General features: G+C 45.6%; 1 protein-coding gene across 1 annotated transcript in view; it reads left to right on the forward strand.

Moving 5' to 3' along the window:
• Positions 1-12,048: 12,048 nt before the first annotated feature.
• The window catches only part of NUAK1 (NUAK family kinase 1), a 51,160-nt gene continuing 50,153 nt past the window's right edge, over positions 12,049-13,055 (forward strand). The window contains exon 1 of the mRNA XM_062589209.1: positions 12,049-12,327. Coding sequence (XP_062445193.1) covers positions 12,049-12,327 — 279 coding nt within the window. The remainder of the gene's footprint in view (positions 12,328-13,055) is intronic.

Below are 13,055 nucleotides of genomic sequence, written 5' to 3' on the forward strand. Positions count from 1 at the left end.
AGACTAAGTGAACCTGAAGTAAATCTATAAAAATCAGAGGGGGGTTACCTGCAGCAAAACTAGAGAAAAGCAGGAAAAGAAAATAAAACCTCCATGTTTTACTCCCTGACTTACACTAGTATAAGTTAGTATCATTTCTATCTGTCAAAATGGAGTTACTCTGGCAGGACCACAAAGAAAAACGTAGTCTCATAAAGAACAAAGGTCTGTAGATTAAATCCATTACTGGTGTAAGCAAATACATTCCATAGACCTCAAAGGAGCCATGCCTGTTTGTACCCATGGTGAATTCGGTTCACTTTCCCCTGAGGCCTTTCTCCATTTTAAATACAGAATTCTTGCAGATGGCTAGAGCTACAGTGGGGTGCACAGCCTTGCGTTAAAACAGGCAGCTTGACTTTGGTTTGAACACAATGACATCCTCCACCATGATTACATTTCTTAGAGCTATCAGTGAAGATTATTCCAGCTCCTTGTCAACTTTGGCTTTAGTATTACTTGCAGGGCCTTAAGCATCAAAATAAACATAAAAAGATGTTTAATACTGATGTTTAATATTGACAGGTTTTCTAGAATAGCTATTTAAGCAGTATGAGCTTGTGTGTGTACATCTATTGGTTTTATATATACTCATATATATGCTTGCTGCTGTTTGCCATTAAGGACATACACACATGCAGTTACTATCGGTTATAATTGTCCCTTGGAAATTAGACACTGCCATACCGATTTATCTCCTTTCCCTCAGGGTCAATCCCACCTTCTTTTCAGGAAGGCTGAATACCCACTGCTTCCATCAAATGCAGTGGCAGCCATGCACAGTAACCTCCTTTGAGAATTACATTTCCAAAAATCACAAGTCAGCTTATGACAAGATTTGGTCTGCTGGTGTTTTCCTTTTAAATAAAAATATTTCGTTATACTTCTGCAGGATCATGGTACTACCCAGCACTGGAGGGTCTGAGTCCAACAGCCATACCACTGGTGGCTGCTTTTCTTGAAAAGTCAATCTGCAAAGCCTCACCTCCAACTGAAAAGGCTCCTTTGAGCTTTGCCTGTTGTACTAAAAAGCATGTTTCCAAAAGCAAGTGCCTGTTATCAGGAGTCCAGAGTCTTCTGCTGCATTTCCAAACAGCAGCTCCTCGGGCATCTCTGACTGCATTGCACATTTGTAGGCAGGCAAAAAGACTGGCCAGGCAGCATCTGCTTTATTAAGCTTTATTAAGCACAGGAACATTTATTAGTACAGAAGAGGGTGTTCTTTTGTTCTTCCCATGGCTCTTTGCACGTGTGATGGGCAGAGAAGCTGCTCGTTCTTGTATTTTTGGAGGTAGAACAGGGCTAACATTGCTGAGGCACTGTAAAATGTCCGTGCTTGTTGTGATGAACACAGTCTCACGGCCCCCCTTTTTGCCCAGGGAGCAAATTGTTGTGGGTTGAGACCTAGTGGTACCTACAACTGATGAATGCAGCAATTAAGGGGGGATATGACAGCTGAGGGGCATATTGCACGCATGCCTTGCTAAAGCCTAATTATCATAGACACAAGCACATTACTTGTGTGTTGAAGCCCGCTTACATTCATTTTACGCGGATGTATTTTTAGTCTTTCCATGAGTTATTGCTGGTTCATAATCGGGACCATATGAGCAGCAAAGTGGATGCTCTCATACGCCTGGTGCTTGTGTGGTCCCAAAGGCTACGCCAGGACCCTTGTTTTACAAGGGACACCCCAGGCACTCCCTTTCTCTGCAAATCCCTTTGTGGCCAGGGTGAGGTTGGGCAGGAAAGCTGTTGTAGGACCCTTCCATCAGAAGAAGCCTCAAAGCAAAGAAGTGTCCTTGCATAGCAAACAGCAGTATGCAGAGTCTCCAAAGCATGTCTCTTCCCCATTTACTGATGCTGCCCTTTCTGCTGCCACTGCTCAGGTTTGGGATAAGCACATGGCATCAGCAGCAAGCGACTGGGCAATGGGAGAAGTGAGCAGGGGGTCTACAGCTGCTGCAGGGGGCACATGTTATGCAATATGAACAAGTTTTGCTCACCATTTGTCCCTGGTACAAGGGCAGCTAAGGGTACCTAAGGGCAATTTTACACTGGGAGCCTTTCCTGGAACCAGGAACCAGAGGCTGTGTTCATTTCCAATGCAAACTAAGGTCTCAAAATCTGATTACAAATTCACACAGAACTTCTTTTCAGGATAAGAAAGGTAAGCTCTGCTCAAAAAGCATGAAAAGATCTCATCTACCACTGATTCCCGATACCATTCTTCCAGTGAAAAAAATTGCCAACAGACACCTGGCTTTCAGTTCTTGCCTGTAGCACTCATAATGCAGCAAGATCATGATTTGCAACTGTAAATATCAGTTCCCCCCCCACCCCCCCAATAACAGTGAATAGACATTAAGGTTTTGTCAGCCTTTTTCCTACAGCTTTGAGTTCAGCATATCTGATACTGTCCTCGCCCACACTCACACTGGCTTCAGTGAAGCTAATCCCAATTCGCATCCAGATTTGCACAAAGAGAATAAGTTGTACCACTTCAAATGCTGTAAAGTAGTTGGCCAGTGTTGCTGTGAAGCACAGCTGCACGCTTTGGTTTTTGCTGACAGATTTTTCTACAGTTACTCAACCACTTGGTGGTGCTACAGAAAGCATCTGCTTCCTTTTCCAAAGCAAAGCAGGCTTCTTCTCTTTCTTGAAGATAGCCACAGATGGTACTAGATAAAATTGTAGCATGAAGCTGCTTTTAACCTTTTCCCCTTTCTCTTCTTTCATATGACATTGCCTTTGTGATGGTCAGGTTGAAAACCTAGAAATCCAGTCATCACATTTGTCTTTTGAATGTGCATAAAGCTGCAACCCCAGGTTATGGATCGTACTGAAAATTGCAGGGAGAGGGAGGAGCATCCCCTAAGACCTCACCCACTTAAAAATGAACATTTTGCATGCCACCTTGTGTGAAGTCAGTGAGAGCCGGGCACCAGCCTCTCCTGGATCCCTCAGGAGACCCCATGCACACTCTGACCAAGGAGGTCAACGCAAGTGAGGAGAAGGGAGCCCCAAGCAACACCCTTCTTTTTGTCAAGCAAGGCCAAAAAGACAGTGAAAACACTGGTGTAGCAATGTTCTTGAGTTTCATGCGTAGGACTAAAGGGGGAGCTGACTGCAAGAGACCTATTACATCTACTCATGGCAAGTGATAGTAGTGTTGGGGGCTGAGGGGGAAGAGTGGTGGGATCAGACAGAAGACTTCAGATAATATCATGGTGATTGTGGATGAGAGGACAGACAAGGTTAATAATTTCCAGTGGTTCTGCAGTAGCATCTGGTTGACTCTAAGCTGGCAAATTGGTATTATCTTTGTAGGCTCAGGTGCAAGCAAAGGCTCCTGTTCATGGAGCTCTCCCAGTCATTAGTGTAAGCTAAGTAAAGTGAGAAGGAGTTGGCCTTGCAATAGCCACGGGAAATAGGCAGAGGTCACATTGCTCCTCTTACTAGAATTAAATACTTCTTTCATTTTGGTAACAGACCCTCAGAAGCGTTCTTTAGAAATGAGTGCCCTGTTCCATTAAAAATATATCTGTTTCTTTCTTATAACACAATTAGTGTCAGCAAAGCATTCTGCAGATCTGAGAAGATTTATTTTTGTATAATTCTTGGGAGGTAGGAAAGAGTATTCCAGTTCTGTAGGAGAGATAAGGAGAGACAAGTTTAAAAGTGGTTTTAGGCACTGGGCCAGATTTTCCAGTTCACCATAGCACAGGGAGAACAGGGAGGAGTCTCACAGTGTCTGCAGGGATTTGCTGGGGACTGTAGCTCTGTCCTACAGCTGGTATTACCAAAAGCAGCACAGGTTTTGCATTGGTAGTGGAAATTGGCTGCATTGATACGTTGCCTTGCTTGTCCTCCATAGGATCATGGTTGCATCTTCTCTGAATGGCTGTCTCCCTGCCCTCCTCTGCAAGGCGGCTGAGCCATGAGTGTTGTTCTCCAGCACAGGCTGGTGAAGCCCATGGGTGGCTGTCACGCAGACCAGCTTGCCCTAACTCCAAAGGAAACCGCCTATCATCTCAACACTGCAAGAATGTAGCTCACCTCAGCCTCTCCTCCCCATCCCTAAAACAACCCCATCCTGACACCCTGCTGTGGGCACAGCTGTGAGGGTGACAGGGGCTCCCGCTGCTTCTCACGGGTGCCAGCACACCGTGGGGGCATCCTTTGCTCCCTTACGTCTGCTGCAGGGACTCAGAAACTCCCTATTCCCTTCATATGGCAGCAGAAGCACAAAGGAAACCTAGAGAAACACGAAGTCTTCTCCCTTGCAATTCCCTAGCCAGTGAAATGAAATTTTCATGCATAATGAATCCTTGATCAAGTTTGTCACTTAGCTAATTCGCTATTGATTTAACAGGTTCTCTCTGCTAGCCAATATGTATAAAGGATGGGAGTTTAAAAAGACCTAATGGAAGATTATATTTGATAATCTTGGGCATCAATACATGAACAGATCCATTTGACACTTAACTGCTCTTTGTAATTTGCTGCTCCAGATTTCTGGGTGTGTCTTTCTCCTGGGGAACACATTCCCTATCATTGCTACATATCCTAAAGTCATAATATTCTGTTTACATCTTTGTAATCACTTGGAATAAAATGATTATGTTGCCATTAACAGTTTTTATTTTTTGACCTAATTTTATTTACAAGTCACAGACAACGCTGTTTTCTAAAGCCAGGAAGTGGCTGCAGACAAATAAAAAAGTAAACAAAAGGAAGCTGGCAGCCTTTGTGCTGAACGCAGTTTCTAATTTGGTATTGTTTTGACTTTGAGGAACTAATGATCAGTGCAGAAAAAATGCAGACCAAATTACAGCTATGTAGCTGAGCCATGATACAAGCCATGATGAATTCCAATATTTTAGTGGGAATTTTGAGGGCGGTGCAGACTGAGGGATGATTTCTCGGAGCTGGGCTGCGTCCCTAGAACGGGGCCTGAGGCAAGGGGTGGGGTCCTCCACCGTTCCCAAGCAAGAGAAAGAGCAGCTGTTTGGGAAGGTACAATTCGGTCCTTGCTCCCCTTGGTCTACTGAGGGAAGGAGTTTGCTGGCCAGCTTGCAGCATTTGTGGGGAAGAGGCAATAGAGAGTCACTCTGTCATTTATTCCCTACACATTTATCTCCTGAAAGGAGCAACAGATACGTAATGCTCTTTCCACCTCTACACTTGAACCACACATCCATGTTGCTAAGCCAGGGCTGAACACAGGAAAGTGACGCAAATTACCAATTGAATATAATGAATGCTGTTCTTTTTGAAGAGATATCAGGGTGAATATTATTTTCTATGTTTCATGTGGTTAATTTGCTGTAATTGGGTAGGATTTGCTGTCATTGTCACTAACCAGCAGATATTTGGGATAGTGTCCTGGAAAAGCTGGCTGAGATGAGTGTGTCTGATGACATTAACATCCAGTAACTGATTTATGCTCTATCTGACATGAATCTTAGCATAAAATACTCTGCTTAAGCTTCTTGACTCTAAGAAAGATATGTATAACAAAAAGAAAACATGTTTTTACTCCCTGTATTACTAGAGTAGGCTTTTCTCAAATTAAAAAAGTATACATCTAATTGTTGCATGAAAAGAGTTAGACCTAGACCTAGATCCCCAGACCTCAACATGAAAACAAACATCTTGAGCAAAACATACATGTGGCTTTCTTCAGCACAGGCACCAGTGCAAAGACAGCCCTGCAAAAGCCACAAGCGAGGCTAGGATGCAGCTCCAGTGTGATAGGACGGGGCAGGAAATCCCAGAGTCCTGCAGGGACATATCTGCCTTGTCTCATCTGTGAGTCATCCAGGATGAAGGGGTCAAAATAGCAAAAGTTCACGCTTCCCCTTTACGTTCCCATATGAATATCTCCGAGTGAAGGCTCTTCCAGGGCGTAGGTCCTTGAGGTACATCGGGAGCCTGTGGTGGGATGCCCCAAGTCAGTCGGTGTCACAGCGGCATTTCGCTTGCCACTTCCCCTTCGCAGCCCCTGCCACCTCCCAGCCCCAACTGCAGCCGCACAACTCCACCCGTTTCCGCAGCCACCCACAGGCACTGCCACATCCTGCTCTTGTTCACCAGCCAAGAGCTCGGGGCAGCAATGCCCAAAACCGTGGTGAAGGCGATTTGCTTTTTTTTTCATAGCCTGTACCATTGCACCAGGAGGCACAGTGGCAGATTGCAAAACGGTGGCAGAAGGACAGCTCTGCCTTTAGTGCTTTGCAGAAATGCTACGTGGGGATAAGTGGCGCTGATGATGGCTGTTCTGGATTTGAGATCAGACTGTGGGCGCCATATGAAGAGCTGAGGTCCAGTTGTGTGCACGTGGCCTCGAATGCTGGCGGTTGAAAGTGAGGAAGCCTGTTTGTGCCACAAGATAAGGGCAGAAAAACACTGGTGCCGGAAGGGAGGTAACCAAAGACAAGAAAAGAAAGTGATGAGAGGAGAGGAACCTGGCACCAAGTGACTTAATTACTTATTTCACTTCTTGTTGCAGTTTGCATAGGTGAGATACACCATCCAGCCGCTGTAACTCACTGCAACTCCCTCCTAGCCATGACAAAAGCTGCAACGCTGGTTTTCCTTATTGCAGCCCGCTGATGTATGTGGACTCTAATCCTGAAAGAATTAATGTCCAGGGGAAGGGAGGGATGTTGGTAGTTTGGATTGCATGGCTCATTTATTTAATTAAAAATAATATATAAGTAACACAATAAACATGCTATCACAGTTTTACTGAAAGAATATTTAAGCTGAATGAGAAATATGAGAGCGACAGAAAACAAAGGAATTGTGTACACGTTATCCTTCTGGAAATCCAGTCCTGTGCTCTGCAGCAGAAGAGAAATTAGGCCCTTACATTTTTGTTTTCTCTTCTCTGAAGTTTGGGTAGGTTTCTCCTCCCTTCACAGTTGGGTTGAACAGTTTAGTTTAGCAACAGCTGTGAGGTGTTCAGGCATCATGCAACATTGCTGAGCACAGAAAAGCAGGCTTTACATGTACAAAATAATATATGTGTACGTATGTATGTACATACAAAGGCACCAACACACACACCTATATAAATATGTAAATGAAGTTTCAGATCTGGGGAACTGAATTCAGCTGATAATCGGTTTCCTCTGCATGACGGATAGTCTAGCAAAACACAGTCCCAAGTAAAACAAGTAACCAATATTATAAGAGAAAATGATAACATGTTCATTGTTAAAGTCATAGGAGCAAACATCTGATGCTTGGAAATGGAATTTTTAAAGATGTTTCATGGCTGTAGGACTCATCTCATATTGAAACTGTAATATATACCCTTAACAAGAACAACCCAGCGTAAACATTTCAGAGTCCTCTCCTATTCCCAACAGACATTACAACAATTTCTCCATTTTCTCATTGCCCGTAAAGCTCTGTGATGGGTCCAGGATTCAGATTCAAGGGGCCTTGACTTAAGTGATTGCATCAAGGGTTTCCCAGTGGACTGACATCTCAAGAGGCCTAGGGGCAATCAATGGGCAAGAGGAGATACACAAATTTAGATAGAACTTACACCCTCTGAGTTTGGACCCTGCATGGAGATCCAGGATCTAGACCTGGGCCTTGGTGTTCATTACTTGACTGAAGTATTGCTTTAACAGTGAAATTAAATCAGTGGTTTGCAAACAACATTGCCTGGTTGAGACATGCCTTAAAAAACACTACTTGTCAGGGTAGATTTTTTTTAATGGACTATGACAGAGAAAATCAGTGTTACAATCATAATCCTGAACTTGTCTGACTCTTGTGATTTTCATACATTGCTTCCACAAAGAATGTAAGTTCCAGGATTGGATGTGATCTAACAAGGCAGATAATATGCAGATACCTGCTGCAGGAAACAGATGGATGCCAGCCCTCTCTCTTTTTAAAGGATAATCCCTATCACTGAGTGGAACACTAACATACTTTCATTCCATCATACCAGAAAGCTCTCTATTAACATGTACTTAAATAGAGGAGGAAGTTCTGTGGAGATGATGTCCTCCTGTTTTGTCTGCTAGCAGTTGTGTAATCTTTAGATTTGCAAACCAAACTGAGCTGAGCACTTTAGCCTGCTCCAGCAAAAGGCTTATGCCTACACCTAGCCCGAGTACCCAACACAGGCAGTCAAAGCAACTGTACTGTGCTCCAATGTCTTCAGGAGTATGGCTATGCATTTCTGTAGGTATGGACTAGGGTTCAACAGGGAGGACTGCAAGGTAAGAGCAGCCCAACAACGTATTCCAGGTCTCCAACAGGCCCCTCAGTTCTATCTTCGCAGGACAGTAATCATACTGTCTCTAACACTTCACTCAAGTGTGCTTAGGAGCAAAGAATTTGTTTACGTACAAACACCACCACCTTACCCAGCTGTGCTGCAAAATATGTAATTGTTGCACAGAAAGTTTCTGGCCTCATTTTTTGAAATAATTATTTATAGGAAATGTATTTGCAATCCGATGATTAATTCTTCCAGCTAAAATACATAGAAGGAATTGACATCAGCTCTGTCAATCGTATGTATCCTTCTAGGTGTTGCAGATTTTCTGAGAAGACTTTAACATTTGACTGAAAGCTGTGAGGCCACTGTTTTTTAGCTCGAGTGTCCCTACGTCAGATATGAAGTAAGTTGTACAATTTTGAAAGTATGTGGGAAAAATTAATCCTAAAAATGTAGTGAGTTTTATGATAAATTTACATTCCTAACATGTTGCAATGTTTCAAGATTCTTTTCTGATTCACATTGACTTAAGGAAGATAAATCTATTGGCTTTATTGTTGTTATTATTATTATTACTATTATCACCTATATAGCTGAGATTTGCTGCAACATATCCTCCAATACGGTCTTGCAAATCAGAGTCTAATCCTATTTCCTTTGAAGGTGGTTAGCAGAAATCTACCGGTTTCAATGGGAGAACAACTCCTTCTTGTGAACAAGGAAAGGCATTTACATAAAATCATAATGTCAGAACTGACAAATTCCCTGGTGGTATCTACAAACTCAGAGGACAGAAATTCTTACCAAATGCTTATTTCAGAAACAACAAAACACTACATTCTTTACACTGACATGAACAACTAGGATGATGCAAATTGTCTAAAGAATTCAAAAAAGGCATTATCTAAGATTTTTGATGTCTACTCTAATATTGTTTCTTCTTTCCTCTGTGATTTTTTACTTCTTGGTATTCTCATATACATTGTGAAGGACATGATTTACTATTTGCTCTACTATTATTATTCTGGCAGTGACAAGGATAACGCTCATTGCAAAGTTGACAGAATGTTAAGACGTAAAAGGGAATATTTCCATTTAATCATATGTAATTCTATATTTAGCATTATTTCTGTTGCCACTGCTACTACTTATGAGTATATAAAGTTTCTTGTGTTCCATTTTAATTTACAAATTTGATTTGCTTAATGCCCTTTAGCTTTACATGCAAGAGAATGGAAATTTAAAGGGAAAAGTGGTATCTTTAATGCTACACAATGCCTATACTTATGCCACCATAAAAATGGCATTTTTCATTTTGGAGTTTCTGGAAATTTATTATGCTTTTTATCTGTCCAGTCACAATATGTAATGATGATTCATGACTTGTTTCTTTATGTAATTGATGGTGTGTAGTTCTAGGTAACTACAAGGGAACACTCTCCTTGGAATATTAATAAGGCTCATGACTATGACACAAATGAAAACTATTTTTTTCATGGAGATCGCTGCTTTTGGGTTACTCAAGAGGTGTAAAGGACCCAGATTTGGCTATACTGAATTCCAGCCTAAAGAGAGCTTCCAGCAGTCAGAGGGGAACCTAGCTGGACATTCCTCCCTGCTGCCTTCTGGAAGGAAAAAGCGATTTCTGAGCTGCTGTGGCAGTCCAGACCCCAGTCAAGCAGCACAGGTTAGAGCAGAAGCCAGGCTGCTGTAATTTCTGGCAGGACTAGGGCTGGCACTCCATACACAAATCCACCAGGCAGTTTTAATGTCACCTTAACAGATTGCCCTCGCCTTTGCACTCAGCGAGATTGAGACTGATCTAATCTGTTTAAGTGAAGTTGCACTGAGGCAAACCCAGCCAAACCAATTTCTCATTTCTCTTGCCAAACAAGGGCACCTCTTCAGCTCTCTGTATTGCCAGTCCCTCCCCTAGCTCGCTTTGGCCTTTCAGTGCTGCTCCATCCTCATCCCATCCCTGTGCAATCCCTACTTGCAGTACTGCCCTCTCTTCCTTCACACAACCTTTTTGTGGGGGTTTGCTCCCAGTTTGAGAAGTTCTTCCTCAGCAGGTTTCAAAGCAGGGGTGTGCAAGGAGTGGGCACAGAAGGTAACTGAGGCAGTGCCAGACCTACCTCTCCTGTCCATTCAAGTAGCCTAGGCGCTGCTTTATGTTATGTCAGCTGGCAGGAATGCAATAGCACTTTGGAGTATTAAAATAAAACAAAGAAAAAGACTGAGAGCTACTAATATAGTCTGATTGCTTACAAAGAAAAGGCCACAGAATATCCATCCTTTCCATTCCTAAAGCAAAGGAGAGGGTTGTAGGACACAGCTCTCCCTTTTGTTTAATAACTGAGTGAGGTTTCCTGCACCTTTTTTGGTTTGGAATATCTAGTTGTGTTGCACTTGTGAAAGAGATGTTGCATTTCATTCTTCAGAGCTTATGCCAGTACCTGTCTCCCAGAGATCAAGAACCTAATGGGAGATGCATTACTTCTCCTCTGACCACTAGGAGAGTCTTCTGTTTTTCCCTCAGAATGACCAGCACAGTGCTGCCTTCTGTCAGAAACAGGGTACTGCACTAGACAGACTTTTGCCTAGAGCCAGGCAGGCAATTCTGCTGATCCTAAAATGAAGCTATGGAGTCAGCAATTACGGAGAAACCTGTGTTTTCCAGTTTATCTAGTCAGAGGTGCTAGGGCTGTAACCTCAGAAAAGCCTGCTCCTGATTGCTATCTTGGTCAGAAGCCTTGAGGAAGTCTAGCCTGATGCGGGAGCCCAGGGCGCCCGAGGCACTGAACAGGCAAGCTTGCACCTCGCGGCACCCAGGCATCACCCCGTCCCGCCAACGCTCCCGAGTTAGTTGCCCCTGACAATCCCAAGCATCCGCACGAGACGGCGACTCAAACACGCTGGGCACCTGCAGCAACGCGAGCCTGAGCCCCTAAACTCCATGCCCTACCATCACCGCAGCCGCAGAGCTGGGCCGGGCGCTCACAAGCTCAGCACGTTACCCTCGCGGGGAACAGGCACTGCCGGCTGTGACCTGTAGCTTGGAGGCTGTCGGTGAGAAGGAGATGTGGAAGTCAGGGATTTCAGAGGTAGGCCTTCGCATCTGTCGGGCCAGCTACACATGCTGAAAAACGCTGAAGTTGATTTCACTCCACATTAAAAATATATATATATATTCCCACTTCTGCTAAAGCAGAGACCATCAATCTTCTGCAGTCGCGGATTTGGAGAGGGTGCCCGTTTCTAAGGGAAACATCTGATACATTTTAACCCCGGCAATAATTTATATGCCTACATTGGTTTAAGTTTTCAAGATGCCTTTTGTAAGAGAAATAACCAGCTCGCTTTAAAGCGCGGGAAGCGGTTTTTCCTCGGCGGCCCCCGGGCGGGGCGAGGGGCCGTTGGGCCCCGCGGCAACGGCCGCCCGCGGGCGGCGCGTGAGGCGGCGGGTGGGGGGACACGCACAAGGCCCCAGCGGCCGCCTCAGCGCCGCCGCGGCACAAAGGAGGCCGCGGCCGTTGCCGTTGCCGTGGCCGTTACCGTTGCCGCCCCTCCCCGCCCCGCCCCCACGCTCCGCGGCGGCGGCGCGGGCTCCCCGCGGCGAGCGGCCGCCGGGGCGGGGGGCGGTGGGGAGCCGCGGCGCCGCCCCCCGCCCCGCCCCGCCCCGCGGTGGCGGCGCGGGGCTGAGGCAGAGGCGGCGAGGCCGGCGGGGGCGCTCAGAGCCGCGCCCGCCGCCGCGGCGCATGGAGGGCGCCGAGCCGGCCGCCAGCGGCAGCGCCGCGCAGCCCCGCCGCCTCGCCGGCGGCTCCGGGGCGGCGGCCGCCATGGAGGAGCCACTCGCGGAGGCTCCGCGCCCGGAGGCGGTGGCGGTAGCGGCCGCCCCGGAGCCGAGGAAGCAGCAGGGGGTGAAGCGGCATCACCACAAGCACAACCTGAAGCACCGCTACGAGCTGCAGGAGACGCTGGGCAAAGGCACCTACGGCAAAGTCAAGCGGGCCATCGAGAGGTTTTCCGGCAGAGTGGTAAGACGGGCTGCTCTCTTCGGTTTGCGGTTATTATTGTTTTTAACACTTATTTCAAAATTAAAGCCGATTCGAGGCATCCCCGAGCCGGTGCCCCGCGGAGCTCTGCGGCGGGCGAGAGCCGCCCGGGCACCGGTGCCGGTGCCCTCCGGGAGCTCCTCTGCATCGCACCTTCCTTTGGGTCCGGTGCTGTGAGTGCAAGTCCTAGGCAGCAATTACTCATTTATTTTTGGAAAGGGGAAAGGTATTATAGTTACCCATCACTTTTAAAAATGGTATATTATTATTATTGGAAAAAATAGGGTGGCTCATTGTTTTTATTTTTGCACATGGGCGCACCACTAACAGTTTATTCTTTCCTAACTGGAAATTAACGCTGTAGGGAAACCTGTCACATTCCCCAGCTAACCCAAGCAGCTCATAAAGCACCGCCAGAGTGCCAAATGTTGGTTCTTAAATTAAAAACGCTGTGGTTCAGTCGTACTTTTGCGACCTGAACTTTGCTGACACCTTAAAAAAAAACCTGCAGGGACTGCAACACGGCCCCACTGGTTTTTACGATCCGTTTCACTGCTCGGTTGTGCCGGCTGGCGCAAGTATTAAAGCAGCCCTGAGACTGTCCTGTAATAACTCAGCCTCAGCATTTCCTCATTGGTACAGCGCTCCAACAGAGCACAAAAATACAATTGAAGAAATGTATGCATTAGTCAGTTATTGTCATTTTTCCT

This window comes from Rhea pennata, chromosome 1 (genome assembly GCF_028389875.1).
Source record: "Rhea pennata isolate bPtePen1 chromosome 1, bPtePen1.pri, whole genome shotgun sequence".
Lineage (NCBI taxonomy): Eukaryota > Metazoa > Chordata > Aves > Rheiformes > Rheidae > Rhea > Rhea pennata.